General features: G+C 39.3%; 1 protein-coding gene across 2 annotated transcripts in view; it reads right to left on the bottom strand.

The window, feature by feature from the left end:
• Window positions 1–2,294: 2,294 nt before the first annotated feature.
• Window positions 2,295–15,688, bottom strand: part of NOP58 (NOP58 ribonucleoprotein) — a 28,469-nt gene continuing 15,075 nt past the window's right edge. For both annotated transcript variants that reach the window (XM_081095392.1, XM_081095393.1), the window contains 8 exons: window positions 15,270–15,415; window positions 13,856–13,982; window positions 10,812–10,975; window positions 9,488–9,622; window positions 9,127–9,188; window positions 7,031–7,164; window positions 3,074–3,243; window positions 2,295–2,576 (listed from right to left, as the gene is read on the bottom strand). In XM_081095392.1, coding sequence (XP_080951518.1) covers window positions 2,526–2,576; window positions 3,074–3,243; window positions 7,031–7,164; window positions 9,127–9,188; window positions 9,488–9,622; window positions 10,812–10,975; window positions 13,856–13,982; window positions 15,270–15,415 — 989 coding nt within the window. In that variant the 3' untranslated portion in view covers window positions 2,295–2,525. The remainder of the gene's footprint in view (window positions 2,577–3,073; window positions 3,244–7,030; window positions 7,165–9,126; window positions 9,189–9,487; window positions 9,623–10,811; window positions 10,976–13,855; window positions 13,983–15,269; window positions 15,416–15,688) is intronic.

Below are 15,688 nucleotides of genomic sequence, written 5' to 3'. Positions count from 1 at the left end.
TTTAATTATGATCACTTTCAAGCAAACAGAAAATACAATGATCAACCATATACCCACCACCACCACGTATTTCAACAAGATTCCAATTGTCAGGCTGTTAAGAAAATGTGCCAACACAGAGTAGCTTGCACTTGTCAGAATCATAGAGGTACAGCGGGGGAACAGAAGATGAGCCAAAGCCAAGTCTTAAAAGATGGCCTTTACGGCCTTGAGAAGCAACAAGTGGACAGAGAACTGCAAAAAGTTCTGAGGGTGGGCTCTGAAGAAAACGGCTCAGCCAAGGCCTTGGTAAGCATACTGAGGACCCAGAGAAAGTGGAGAAATATAGAAGTTAGTTTAAACCAGAAAATATAAAATTACAATTTTGAAGAGAAGGGTGTAGAATGCAATGAAGAATGAGTTAAGTTTTTAAGCAGGGGTTATTTTATGTGGTGGTCACAAGAAAATTCTTCAAATTTGCTGATCAAAATTAGGTATATAAAATTCACCTGAGCTTCCCATTTCAGCCTACATTCCCAAGGCTCTTTAGTAGGACCAGTGCTTCAATTTTAGCACAAAGAACCCTAACTTCCCATTTGGTTAGTGCTTTAAACAGTTCAGACTTTGGCACTTAAAGCTGAGAGCTCTGTTGATGGGGAAAAATATACAAAACAAAAAGGGGTATATATAAAAAAAGCCGATAGCTCTGTGATTCAACTTTGTTTTCCCCAGGCCTGTAGAAAACTCAACTTGACTAGGACTTTAGTGTTCTCAAAGTCTACTTTACTTCGGACAGAAAGCTTTGACTATACTGCTCTTAGCAGTCCAAATACCACTTTCATCTAAAAGTTATTCATCTAAAAGTCAATAAAGTGTCGTGGTACTACTGTTTGAGGCAAAATGACAACATTCTCTGGGTAAAAATAAACAGCTTTATGTTATAGAAATTTGTCTACAGATGGCTACATGTACTTCATGCAGCATTTACTTCAATCAAAATACCTAAATTTGAAATACATTTACATCTCTTAAAGTTTGTATCATCTTAATTTCTATAAACCTTATGACAGGTAATGTTGACCATTATTTATATATAGAAAATGAGGGGGGGTGGGGGGGGTTGGCTCATTTGCCCAGCGTTACATTAAAAGCATAAGTGGAGCCCTGGCCAGGTAGCTTGGGTGGAGCGCTGTCCCATACACCAAAAGGTGGCAGGTTTGATCCCTGGCTAGAACGCATACCAACTGATGTTTCTCTCTCTAAAAATCAGTAAAATATATCATGTGAGGATTAAAAGAAAAAAAAAGGCGGTGGAGGTGTAACAAAGATATAATCATTCTAACTAGCCCAACCCCTTGAATGCTTTTGCTGAATTGGGTTTTAGCATGATGTCCATGGCATACACAGAGATGCAAGACGTAACAATTCTATGAGAGTTGTGACTATCATGATAATACATGGCTGTCAACCAGGCTGCTGTTCACATATTAAACACCATCTTTTAGAAATAAAAGATTTCTCTTTGGTGTTCTGTGTCCTGGTTTATATCTCACATCTACTAACATATTATTTTTGCTCAGTTTGTTTTTCCCTTTACCCCCCTTTCTTAATAAAATGAGCCTGTATTACCCTTTATAAAAAGTCCCTTTAGCTTACTTTACGAACAATTCAGGGCCTACATTAAGAATTATTTTGTGCCCTAACTGATTTGGCTCAGTGGACAGAGCATCGACCTGTGGATTGAAGGGTCCCAGGTTCAATTCCCGTAAAGGGCATATGCCCAGTTTGCAGGCTCGATCCCCAGTGTAGGGTGTGCAGGAAGCAGCTGATCAATGATTCTCTCTCATCATTGGTGTTTCTCTCTCTCTCTCTCTCCCTTTCTCTCTGAAATAAATAAAAATGTGGTTTTTTTTTAAAAAAAAGAAAAAAAATTATTTTGTTAATCTTTTGGAACTGCAAATAAGTAAATAAAGATAGGAACATGATTTCTTTCTTTCTGAAGAGATGCCCAATATTTTTGCTCACCTAATTTGAAAATTTTTAACACAAAACCCAGCTTTATTTAAATAAATTCAGAGGCAGAAAGATAGCAGAGAAGGAAAAAAATGAAAGTCCTAAAGAGCGAGAGAAACATAGAGATTCTTAAATTGGTCCATCTAATCACTGCCTTACAAAAGGCTGTTTCAAATGAATGATTCACAGCTCTCACTTTTCAGATATGCTTATCAAAAACAGTAACCATCAAACACCAAATAAAATATAGAAAGGGCCAAAGGTTCTCTACCTAAAATAGAGATCACAGAACTGCCTCAAAATACCAAGAAAATATTTTTATTTGTGTTACAAAGACTAAAAATAATGACATAATAAAGTTAACAGAGTTGATGTCAAGACACAAGTAGGTTTGAAAAGCTATAGATGAGTAACCACTTTGTTTCACTAAAACCTCTGTTCCTCCTTGATTATCTTAGGGAGCATCTCTGGCATACTCTTGACTGAATCTTAAGCACGATGTATCCAGGTGATCCAACTGTGATTCCTTTCCATTAGTCCTCATTACCTTTCTTCTTCTTCTTTTTCTTCTTTTTCTCTGGACTCTGAAAATAACCAACAAGAATCCTTTTGAAAGAGTTGTAAATGTATGGATAATAAATTTTTCCTCATACAAAGCAAAGTAGATCTATTTCTCTTAAAAATAAATTTAAGCGAGAGATTAACATTTTAAAATATAAGAATCATCTCTTGCCCTAACCGGTTTGGCTCAGTGGATAGAGCGTCGGCCTGCGGACTGAAAGGTCCCAGGTTCGATTCCGGTCAAGGGCATGTACCTGGGTTGCGGGCACATCCCCGGTGGGGGATGTGCAGGAGGCGGCTGGTCGATGTTTCTCTCTCATCGATGTTTCTGACTCTCTATCTCTCTCCCTTCCTCTCTGTAAAAAATCAATAAAATATATTAAAAAAAAAAAAAGAATCATCTCTAAGAAAGCTATCTGTAGATCATATTCTCTCCCTTACTCAAAGCAAATCCATTTTGTAGTGAGTCTAATTTTGAGAAACAGTCTTTTATAGTATTGGTAATCAAAAACAAACATACAGGAACCGCTGTGCTGGTGCATGGTTCTTCCTCAGAAAGCGGTTCTTCCTTAATGTGTTTCTTCTTATCCTTTTTCTTCTTCTTCTTCACAGATGTCTCCTGTTCTTCCACCACTAGTACTCCTTCTTCTTCCTCTTCTTCCTCTTGCTCTTCTTTTTCTTCTACTTCAACTGAATAGGGTAAATGTAAAGATATAACAGTTAACATGGTATCAGACCTCAGTCCCCCCAAACCTTTTGAATCTTAGTCTCCTCCTGTCATTCTGGTCAATTATCCAGAGTTTATTAACACTCACCTAGTGCAATACCACTAACTTTACAAATGATACAAAGCTCAGAGATAAAAATAAATTACTCTCGATCATGCAGCTATGCACAGAAATTAGAATTAAGACAGATCATCTCATCTGCAAATCCACTGTTTTTGGGAAAATAGTGAATCACATCAGAAATGATTAAGAGTTTGTGCTATGGAGTTAAAACATGCATTAATTCACCCTGAGCAGTGGCCCTGAGTAAGTCATTTAACTTCTGTCAACTCAATTTCCTCATCTATAAAGTGCAGCAATGCACATCTCAATGGACCACTAGGATGTAATGAGGTAACACATGCAAAATACTTAACACATCAGAAGGAAGATTCGGTAATAGGTAGCTATCATCAAGACAGTCTTTTTACACAGAATCAGTGCAAAGGATAAAAATAAGGCAGGAAGGGCCTAGTGGGTGTGACTCAGTTGGAACACTGATTGTCCCAAGCAACAAAAAGGTTACAAGTTTAATCCCTGGTTGGGGTGTGTGTGGAAGGCAATGGACTGATGTTTCTCTCTCTCTAAAATCAACAAACAGCCGAAACCGGTTTGGCTCAGTGGATAGAGCGTCGGCCTGCGGACTGAAAGGTCCCAGGTTCGATTCCGGTCAAGGGCATGTACCTGGGTTGCGGGCACATCCCCAGTGGGAGATGTGCAGGAGGCAGCTGATCGATGTTTCTCTCTCGTCGATGTTTCTAACTCTCTGTCTCTCTCCCTTCCTCTCTGTAAAAAATCAATAAAAAAAAAAAAAATAAAATCAACAAACATATCCTTGGGTGGGGATCAAATAAATAAATAACGAAAGAAAGTAGGAAGAGGAACACTGAGGAAGGTGATGCATGTGGACATTTACACAGAAGTTAAGCAAACACCTAACAGAAGTGAGGAAATGAATAATGCATGAAGCTTGCCCTGGTTGGTGTTGTCCAGTGGTTAGAGTGTCGGCCTGTGTACCCAAGTCTCAGGTTGATTTCCGGTCAAGGGTACATGCCTGGGTTGCAGATCGGATCCCCAGACCCAGAAGGGGTCTTGTGAGATGCAACCAATTGATGTGTCCCTCTATCTCTCTGCCCCCCTCCCCTCCACTCTCTTTAAAAAAATCAATGGGGAAAAAAATCTTTGGGTGAGGATTAACAAAAACAACCAACCATCACCACCCACCCACCCCCATCCCCCAATGAATCTTGAGGGAAATATTCCAGGTAGAACAAATGCTAAGGTTATTTTGGAAGAGGGGTGGATGGCAGCAGGTTCAGGGAATAACAAGAAGAGCCAGTGTGGCTGTTACATTAAGAAGTGGTAGGTATGATAGGTGGTTAGATTCTGGGCATATTTTCAAAGTAGAATCAAGAAGATCTGCTGCAAGAATACATTGGGTTATAAGAGAACACAATTCAAGGATAAGCAACAGAGTGGAAGTGGCAAGGATCCATAAATGTTAAGTTTGAAAGGCTTATTGGGTATATAAGTGAAGATACATATCTGGAGTTTGGTGCTTTCAAAAGCTCCTAATGAATTGAGAGATCTCCTTATTGTTCAGTAAAAAAATAGAAGCATAGGAGTTAAATGTTTTCTTCACCTAGGGCAGGAGCCCACATTTGTTCACAGTATACTTTTGACCACTGAGCTATTTAGAAACCAAAAATTAAACCAGTCATTGCTTTAATGCAGAGGTCCTCAAACTTTTTAAACAAGGGGCCAGTTCACTGTCCCTCAGGCATTCCACACATGTGCACTGCGGGCCCAAGACTAGTCAGCTGCTAAGCAGGATAGGCAGCGGCGGCAAAAACACCCGGCGGGACGGATAAATGTTTTCGGCGGGCCGCATGTGGCCCGCGGGCCATAGTTTGAGGAGCTCTGCTTTAATGCTTGTCTTGCTAGACTATGTGGTAGGCACTCAACATAGGTCCAGCTAATAAAAAGGGATACTTGCAAGACAGCCTAGTATACTGGAGACTTTTTTTCTTTTTCTTTTTAATATTTTTATTGATTTCAGAGAGGGAGAGACAGAAAGAAACATCAATGAGAGAGAATCATTGATCAGCTGCCTCCCACACACCCCCCACTGGGGATTAAGCCTGCAACCCAGGAATGTGCCCTGACTGGGAATCGAACCAGTGACCTCCTGGATCATAGGCCAACACTCAACCACTGAGCCATGCCAGCCCCCGCCCCCCTTTTGATTTCAGAGAGAGGGAGAGATACATACATCAATGTGAGAATCATCAATTGGCTGCATTTTGCACACCCCCTACTGGGGGTCAAGCTCACAACCCAGGCATGTGCCCTGACCAGGAAACAAACCATGACCTCCTGGTTCATGGGTCTATGGCTCAACCACTGAGTCACAACGGCCAGGCTGAAGAGCACCTGTTATTTTTATTTATTTTTATATATATTTATTTTAGAGAGAAAAAGGGAGGGAGGGAGAGGGGGGGAGAGGGAGAGGGAGAGGGAGAGAGGGAGAGAGGGAGAGAGGGAGAGGGAGAGAGAGAGAGAGAGAGAGAGAGAGAGAGAGAGAGAGAGAGAGAGAAACATCATTGGCTGATTCCTGTATGTGCTCTGACAGGGGATTGAACCCACAACCTTGGTGTATGGGGATGATGCTCTAATCAACTGAGCCACTCAGCCAGGACTATTTTTAAATTTTAGCCCTAGCTGATTTGGCTCAGTGGATAGAGCATTGGCCTGCAGACTAAAGGGTCCCAGGTTCAATTACGGTCCAAGGGCACATGCCGGGGTTGCGGACTCACCCCCCTCACCCCCCCATAGTGGCGTGCAGGAGGCAGCCGATCAATGATTCTCTCTCATCATTGATCAGCTGCCTCCTGCATGCCTACTACCAGGAATCGAGCCTGCAACTCTAGCATGTGCCCTGCCCAGGAACTGAACCGCGACCTTGTGGTTTATAGGTGAATGCTCAACCACTGAAACACACCAGCCTAGCTAGAGAACACCTTTTATTTTTTTAGTTAATCCTCACCTGAGGGTATTTTTTTCCATTGCTTTTCAGAGAGAATAAAAAGGTTGGGGGGGGGGGGGGGTTAGAGAGAGAAACATCTATGTGAGAGAGACACATCAACTGGTTGCCTCCCACACTAGTCCTGACTGGGAACAAACCCGAAACCCAATCCTTTGGTGATCAGGCTAATGTTCTAACCACTGAGCTATGCCAGCCAGGGCTGGAGAGCCCCTTTTAAATAGCATTACTAAGATGGTAGGCTGATAGTATATTAGCACTCTAGTCCATTCAATGTAAGAGAGAAAAACACCTCTGGCTGGCTCAATCCTCCATTTAACCATGTAACAAAAAGATCTAAATAACTCATTTAGAAACCGCATATTTTTTTTTTTCCATTTTAAGCTGATTTTCAAAATAGTTCATGTGGTAGAAACCAAAGTTTTGGTTTGATATACTTAGTGTAATAAACAATTCCACATGTTCATAGAAATGAACCCCTATGAAATCTGATAAATTTTACAATGTCCTAACTATTCTCAGAGAACACGATGGCTTATTAAAATAACACTAACTTTCAATATGGATGATTTCACAATAAGGTTCAATGGCACAAATTTTACCAAGACTTATGAAGTCTGTACTTAAGGAATAAGAGTATAAATGACATTTAAAAATTCAAACTAACCTTTAATTTTAACCTTAGCTTTTTTTGCCTTCTTTTCAATTATTTCATCCTCTTGATCTACCTGTTCTATCTTGCGTTTTTTAGAACAGGTTGGCAGTGTGGAGTCACCAGAAGGATCATAAGTCTTCACTTCACTGAAAGAATCAAGGAATTTAAGAAAATCTCTACAGATATCTGTAACTAAAATAATCCTAAAGAGGTTTAAAAGAAATGCTATTAGATAACACATAAGCATAAAATGCTGTTTCAGTTTAGTGGCTTTGGGGCAGTTTATGAAAACTAAGTTTCCAAAAAGGTAGAGTGTTTTAATATTTTCCAGGAAGGTTCATCACACTTCAAGAGAAGTGGTAAGCTAAATGAAGTCTGAATCAAGTGACTACAGTGTAGAAAAATATTTATCCCTGGCCGGTGAGGCAGTTAGAATATCGTGGGTTTGATTCCCTGTTAAGGGCATGTACCTGGGTTGCAGGTTCGATCCCTGGCCCCGGTCGGGGTGCATACAAGATGCATTCTCTCTCATATCCATATCTCCCCCCATCCCCTCATCACCTCCCTTCCACTTTCTCCAAAAATCAATGAAAAAAATATCCTCGGGTGAGGATCAACTAACAAATAAATAAATAAATTTCAATCAGCATAGGGGAAAAAATCTCTTTACACCAAATCATTATACCAGGAAAGTAAAAACTGAATCAATTTAGGTTTTACAATATAAAGTAATTCAATGAAAACCAAACCAAACCAAATGATCTCAATCAAGTTTAATACAGAAGGCTCATCTCAAGAGCCCAAAAAGTAAAGGAACAAGAAGGGAATATCTATGCATAAATCCTTAAAACCCAACGATTGCTTTGGTTCTAACGTAGCACAAAGAAAAAAAAAATGGAAGCAAGGAGTGCTAAAATGTGACATAAATCTCATAAGTGCATGTGTTTAAAGTTGTAAGCATAGAATATTAAAAATTTATACAAAACAAGCTGAAGAATGGTCTGTTTTTTGAGTTGCAGGCTAATAACTAACTTTTAGAGGTTAAAAATTAAAACCGTAATTTAAAAAGAAAGATCCACATTTGTCAACTAAGAAATCTGGAAAATTTACAAACTATAAAAGAAAACATTAATGCCTAGCCAGTGTGGCTCAGTGGTTGAATAGTAACCTATGAACCAAGAGGTCACTGGTTCTATTCCTAGTCAGGGCACATTCCCAGATTGCAGACTCGATCCCCAGTAGGGGGCGTGCAGGATGTTTCTCTCATTGCTGTTTCTATCTCTCCATTCCTCTCCCTTCTTTTTTCTCTAAATTAAATAAACACATTAAAAAAAAAACAAACCACAAACACATTAGTGTCCATACTGAATACATAAGGTTTCTTTTTAGAATAAAACCATTTTTCTGAATGTGTATATTTAAATACATATACTTACAACTGTGATATACTGTATATTGCTTTCCCCACCCATTTCTTTTTAAATTCTTAAAGAATTACAAGATTCCTAAAAGTAGAATTTATGGGTTAATGACTGGAAACATTTTTAAGGCTCTTGATGCATACTATCTAACTGCTTCTCAGAAAAGCTGTCCTGCATTCATTCTACTTCCATCATCACAACCCCGTCAGTATTAAGCATCACCTCAAATAATAACCAGAACACCTCTCCCCACACATATCTTTCATAAATTTTAAGGTTAATCATGTGTCTTAGCCATTTTTATTTTTAGACTTTTCTTTAGTCTCTTTTTTAAGATAAAGATGTTGTTTAACTCTGAATTTTCTTTTTGATAAATTGTATACTATACAGGAACTATGAATGTCAAATATTTACTATCAATATTTGGAAATGAGTAGGGTAAATATTAAAAAAGCCAAACAAATATAGAATATGTACTTATTACAACAATATAAATGTGTGTATTTGATTAAAAAAACAAGACTGAATATGAAAAACTATAAATGCCACAAAAAAAAAGGGGGGGGGATGACATTGAGGTGCTTCAGTTAATAATAATAATAATAATAATAATAATAATAAAGTGCTGTCAACAATTAACATTTAAATAAACAGGAACTGTCCTCCATCTCCCACACATGTACTCACCTTTTATGTTCATATTTTTCTGCTTTTGCTAATGCCTTTCCTGTCCCACTTATTTTCCTTATCTAAGAAAAGAAAAATTATTTTCTAAGATAAGATCTTATATAGTATATACTCTAATACATCAATTCTTATTAAATATAAGGGAAATTGTCAAAAGTAGACACAAAAAGAATACTAAAATGTATCACAATACTGTTTAAAGGGGTCAATGGGGGGAAAAGAGGGACATATGTAATACTTTAACAATAAAGATTAAACAAAAACAAAACTGTTTAGCAGGTGAATTAAGTATATAACCTCCTCATAGTTGATTAACTTTTAACAGGTAACACTTCTACAATAGGCAGGGTGTGTTTCTTACCCCTCTATCTTCAATGGCCCTCAACCTGGCCTCTAATTTGGCTCTGTTCTCAACTCCCATCGCAGAACTGGAATCTTCACCAAAAGCATCATACCGGATAGCCAAAACAGTTTTGGCTGCCAACATTCGGGAAATCTAAATAGAGAACTTGAAGTTAGAAACATTCATGCTAGGATTTTCTTTAAACCAGGAATTACAAAAGCATTTTGAATCATACAACTCAAGCCACCTATCTTATATTTAAATCTTTGCTGCAATATTAACCACCATCGTTTTGGTGGATAAAAAGATCTTTAGTAGTTGTGTCTAAAACCAGTTCAAACTATTCTGCTAATGCCCTCCTTTAGTTTCTACTCACTGATATTAATTCTACATGAGGACAACCAGAAAAAGTGCAGCCCCCTTTTCAAGCTAATTAACATTTTATTTTATCAAACTCTTCATTACTATCACTTTGCTCTAAATTTTATAAAATTTTAGTTTCTTTTAAAATATTTGCCCTACAAAATAGACACAACATCACTGCACAGGGCTATTCTCTTTTATAATTTGCAAAATTATAAAATTGATGCTAAGTTGGTTTCCTGCCACTGTGAACACTTTTGATGTACCCCTTACCAATGGGTGTTTCCTATGAAAATACTGACACAGGAAATAAGATGGCTTTAACAGGACCAAAAGTACTTTCTTTAAAACTGTTCTTTCAGTATACAGAGTGCATTTTTTTTTTTTTTTAAATATATTTTATTGATGTTTTACAGAGAGGAAGGGAGAGAGACAGAGAGCTAGAAACATCAATGAGAGAGAAACATCGATCAGCTGCCTCCTGCACATCTCCCACTGGGGACGTGCCCGCAACCCAGGCACATGCCCCCGACCGGAATCGAACCTGGGACCCCTCAGTCCGCAGGCCGACGCTCTATCCACTGAGCCAAACCGGTTCCGGCCAGAGTGCATTTTTTAAAAAAATATATTTTATTGATTTCTTACAGGGAGGAAGGGAGAGGGATAGAGAGTGAGAAACATCGATGAGAGAGAAACATTGATCAGCTGCCTCCTGCACACTCCCTACTGGGTATGTGCCTGCAACCAAGGTACATGCCCTTGACCGGAATCGAACCTGGGACCCTTGAGTCCCCAGGCCGATGCTCTATCCACTGAGCCAAACCAGTCTGGGCCAGAGTGCATTTTTTAAATTTAAAGAATTCACCATTCTCTACTTAATGAGAATAGAAAGATTTATTGCATACTAAAGAGTATGAGGAAAAATGAGTTGTTTGGAGAAAAAAAAGAGAAAGTCTACCTCAGGAAAACGCTAACTCACCTTTCCCTTGTGTTTGGGACTTGTCTGGCCTACGAGCGAAGCGTGATAAATGAGACCATACTTAGGGGTATCCCGTCTAGACTTTAGAGCTCTGAAGAGTGCTTTTTCTGCTCCAAGAATCTGAACTGTGGAAGCTGCATGTTTGGCCAAATTCAAAAGAGAACCTTCAAGAGAAAAGAAGTAGCTACAATCACTTTTTAATTACTTCAAAGTCCCATGCATTAAACACAGAACCTACAGTCTGGTATTACAGCCACCAGAATAAAAATCTGATGTAATACAAAAATTTTCTAAGTCTAGAATTTCCTAAAAATCCTGATGCCTCAGCATTTGTGATTCTTCCATTAGCATCACAAGCAAAAGTATATGGTGAATGTCTGTGACAAACTGAAGATTGAGCTTGTTCAATTTTACATATTTGCCTGAAAAAGGGTTTTATTATTTTGCATTCCATTAGCATACCACAAGATCCTATATAATAAAAGCCTAATATGCTAAGTGTCTGGTCGTTCGTTCAATCAATCAAAGCATAATATGCTAATGATATGCTAAGGCCCCTCAACCGCTCACTATGACTCACCACCAGGGGGCAGCTGCTCTAACCTGTAGGTGAGCTTGGCTGCTGGGGTCCGGGCAATAGGAACTGAGCGAAATGGGCCGGACACACCCTGGAGTTCTCCCACAGTCCCTCCAAGGCCTTGATCATGCCCCAGTGGGGTCCCTCGGCCTGGCCTGCACCCTCTAGCAATCTCAGCTGGGGGCCATCCCCCTGAGTGCATGATTTTTGTGCACCAGGCCTCTAGTATAAATATAAACATACGTATTTACAGACAATCCTCAATTTAGTGTCTGTTTTTTGAGATTTTGGATATCAAATATACTTCAGATATGAAAAAAAATACACAACAATCCCATAAAAGTAAATGGAAACTTATTAGGACACCTTATAGAACCATGTGATAAACTCCAAACACTTATTTACCACTGGTTAAGATATGGATGAAGAGATATGTTTATAAGTACACAAATTGGGTATGAAAAATTGCTGCTTTGTTAGATCTGCTAAAATTTAGATAAACCTATGAAATTTTGGGTGCAGACAACAAAACCATCCCAAATGATTCTATCCTTACAACTGTGGATATTTGATGACATATTTAACCAGTGAAGTTTCTATTCTACTTTAAACACTTTGCTATAGGTGACATATTAAGATCTGTGATGGATTATTACATCTCCAATAATATAAAATAATGAACCAATACCTTACTATATTTAAAAGTATTCATTTACATAGTTTTTGAAGCACCCATCTTTATGATACCACCATATACAGTGAGTTTTAAGTTCCTTATTTAAAATGTTTTTACATGTCAAATATATTAAAATATACAACAGCATATTCAATTGTGAAACACATTCTTGATCAAGGTTTATATAGTCTGACATTACCGTCAACAATAGACGACATATATGACAGCAGTACACCATATAGTGTAGGAGGCTACACAATCTAGGTCTGTGTAAGTGCACTCTATGATGTTCGTACAATGTTGAAATGGCCTAACAATGACCAGTTTCTCAGACTGTATCCCTTTCATACAGTAGGGCAGGACTGTAAGCATCATCACCTGCTGTGATTTCTCAAAAGTATTCAAATTTTGATCCAATCAGTTTTCAAATTTTCTTTCTATAATCCTTACCTGAGAACATGCTTAGGAGGAGGGAGGGAGAGAATGATAAACATCAATTGATTGCCTTCTGAATGTGCCCCAACCAGGGATTCAACCCGATACCCAGGTATATACCCTGACAGGGAGTCTTACTGGGAGCCCTTCGTTATACAGGACTATTGATGTTAAACCAATTGAGCCAGGGTGGCTGGTAATTTTATTTTCCAATTAAAGTTGACCTTCAGTGTTATTTTGTATTATTTTCGGATGTACAACAATCACATACATTACACAAATGGTTAGACAATCACATACTTTACAAAATGTTCACCGGACATTTAAGTACCAACCTGGCACCATACATAGTTATTATGTACTAGAGGCCCAGTGCACAATAATTTGTGCACTGGCAGGGGGGGTATCCCTCAGCCCAACCTGTGCCCTCTCACAGTCTGGAACCCCTCAGAGGGCTTAGGCCCGCTCCCCTGGTGGCAGATGGCACGCCCAATCCCGTGGTGCCTGCCCCGTCTCCCCCGGTCGCAGATGGCAGGCCCAGATCCCACACTGGGTTGGGCGGCCAGTCAGATGGTGCTGCCGCCCGCCCCGCCCACCCTGCCCCACACAGGGCAGGCCCAGGATCGCGCTGCCGCCCACCCTGGGCAACACATGACAGGCCTGGATCCCATGCTGGGGCAGGCGGAGGCTCGGGATTGCTGCGGCCCGCCCCGCACACGGCAGGCCCAGATCCTGCACTGGGGCGGGTGGCGGCTCAGAATTGCTCAGGTGGCACAGCAGGATCTGCCTGCGGTATGCAAATTAACCGCCATCTTTGTTGGTGGCTAATTTGCATATCACTCTGATTAGCCAATGGGAGGGGTAGCGAAGGTATGAGGAATTACCATGTCTGTCTATTATTAGATAGGATTACTGACTACATTCCCTATGCTCTACTTTTACTTTCTTGGGGCTACCTTGTAACTACCAATTTGCACCTCTTAATTCTTTCATATTTTTCACCCAGCTTACGAGCCCCCCCCCCCCAACCATAGTTGATGACTTTTTATTATTATAAAATGTTAACTGATTGCATCCTCCTGTATTCATCTGATTATTCTAATTAACAGCAAAACTTCTGACAATGGACAAGTGTCTCAGAAGAGGTAGTGACTAAAGATGCCTTCATTATCCCAAAGGAAATCAGGCATATAAGTAAAAATCATCATCGAACACTGGTCCTTAGCCCTCACCCACATATTACCTACCTCTATTTATTATTTAATTTCTTTAATAACTGTAGTTTAAAGATTAAAAAAAAACCTTTGCTAGAAAAATACTCAATACCCATATTACAAATTACATTAAAATCATCACCTGCATGAGCAATGAGCCGTGCTCCAACTAATTCTCCAACCATGACTGTGACATTGGGTGCAATGGCCATCATTCGATTTTGTAGGTATTCATAGAGCTGTGTTCTATATTCTGAGATTTCAATCACCTAGTATAAGGAACAAAATGATTAACTCGTAAATGACTAAGAGTACAATTTAAAATTTACATGTCTAAAACCTCAGAGTCCTGTATCTATCATAGAACTAGTCATTGCATACCTGTTTCCTATAAAAGGGCTGCTGTGAAGATTTTTATTACATAACTTATGTAAACAACTTAATAAACTGAAAATGCTAGCCAAGCTCTAGCTGGTTTGGCTCAGTGGATAGAGCATCGGTCTGCGGACTGAGTGTCCCGGATTCGATTCTGGTCAAGGGCACATGCCCAATTTGCGGGCTCCATCCCCAGTAGAGGGCATGCAGGAAGCAGCTGATCAATGATTCTCTCTTATCACTGATGTTTCTATCTCTCCCCTCTCCCTTCCTCTCTGAAATTCAATAATAAAATATATATGGCCCTGACCGGTTTGGCTCAGTGGATAGAGCGCCAGCCTAGGGACTGAAGGGTCCCAGGTCTGATTCCGGTCAAGGGCATGTACCTTGGTTGCGGGCATATCCCCGGTGGGGGGTGCGCAGGAGGCAGCTGATGGATGTTTCTCTCTCATTGATGTTTCTAACTCTCTATCCCTCTCCCTTCCTCTCTGTAAGAAAATCAATAAAATATATTTTAAAAAATAAATAAAATAAAATACATATGTAAATAAAATGAAATAAATAAACTGTTAGCCAATATTACTGTTATTTTTAAAAACCTCCAAGGATTAGACATTTGTGTCACCCTCTGATTCTTGTACAGGTATTTCCAAAGGAAAGGGGGAAAAATCACTACAGGCTATAGACATAAACGTTAAAGTAACTCAAGCTATCCTTCTCTGCCTTCTTAATGAATTAATAATCATTATTCTGACAATGCAAAAACACAAATAAATTAGTACTTAAAAAAAAATCCTCACCTAGGGACATGTTCATTGATTTTTAGAGAGAAGGGAAGGGAAAGCGAGGGAAACACCCATGTGAGAGAGAAACATCAATCGGTTGCCCTCAGCACACATCCGAGACTGCAGCTGGAAATCAAACCCGCAACCTTTAAGTGTACGGGACAACACTCCAACCAACTGAGCCACAATGGCCAGGACAGCACTCTTATATTTCATTTTAGTATATATTTCCCCCTTCAAGTATATAAATCAAGATGGCATCAGATGAGGTAGTGACTGAACACCCTCATATTTATTTATCAGGTGAACAATAAGTTTAAAAATCATCATTGCCATCAGAAAATTATTATTACAGTGCTGGTATCACCACAACTAGTTTCTCTATGTGCAGTTTACCTGAGTGCAGAGATGCAGAATGTTGCAAATATCTTCTTCTGAAACCTCTGTTCCCATAGATATCTCTGCAGCTGCTTTCACTTCTGCTTCAACTTCCTCTGGCAGTAATTCAGAAAGTTGGGCTGAGGCATAATTCTTTCTATCACCTATGGAATGTTTGCAGGGGATGAGGGAGAATCACTTTTGAATAAATTATACAAAAACCACCAAACAGTCCAAAAAAGGGTAGAGATAAGCCAATGCAAAAGGTGCCTAAACAAAAACAAAAAGCAAACAAATTTGGCCTAGTAATTTTCCTTATGTAAAGGTTTAATTTTAGAGAGTAAAATCTCTCCCCATCACCTCCCTCAAGAAACAAACAAATACAATAAAATGGCAATATAATGAGCCAAGTAACTCATTTATTAATATTCAGCATC

This window comes from Myotis nattereri, assembly GCF_964212035.1.
Source record: "Myotis nattereri genome assembly, chromosome: 7".
Lineage (NCBI taxonomy): Eukaryota > Metazoa > Chordata > Mammalia > Chiroptera > Vespertilionidae > Myotis > Myotis nattereri.
The sequence above is the reverse complement of the archived record's forward strand: the minus strand, read 5'-3'. Positions and strand labels throughout refer to the sequence as shown.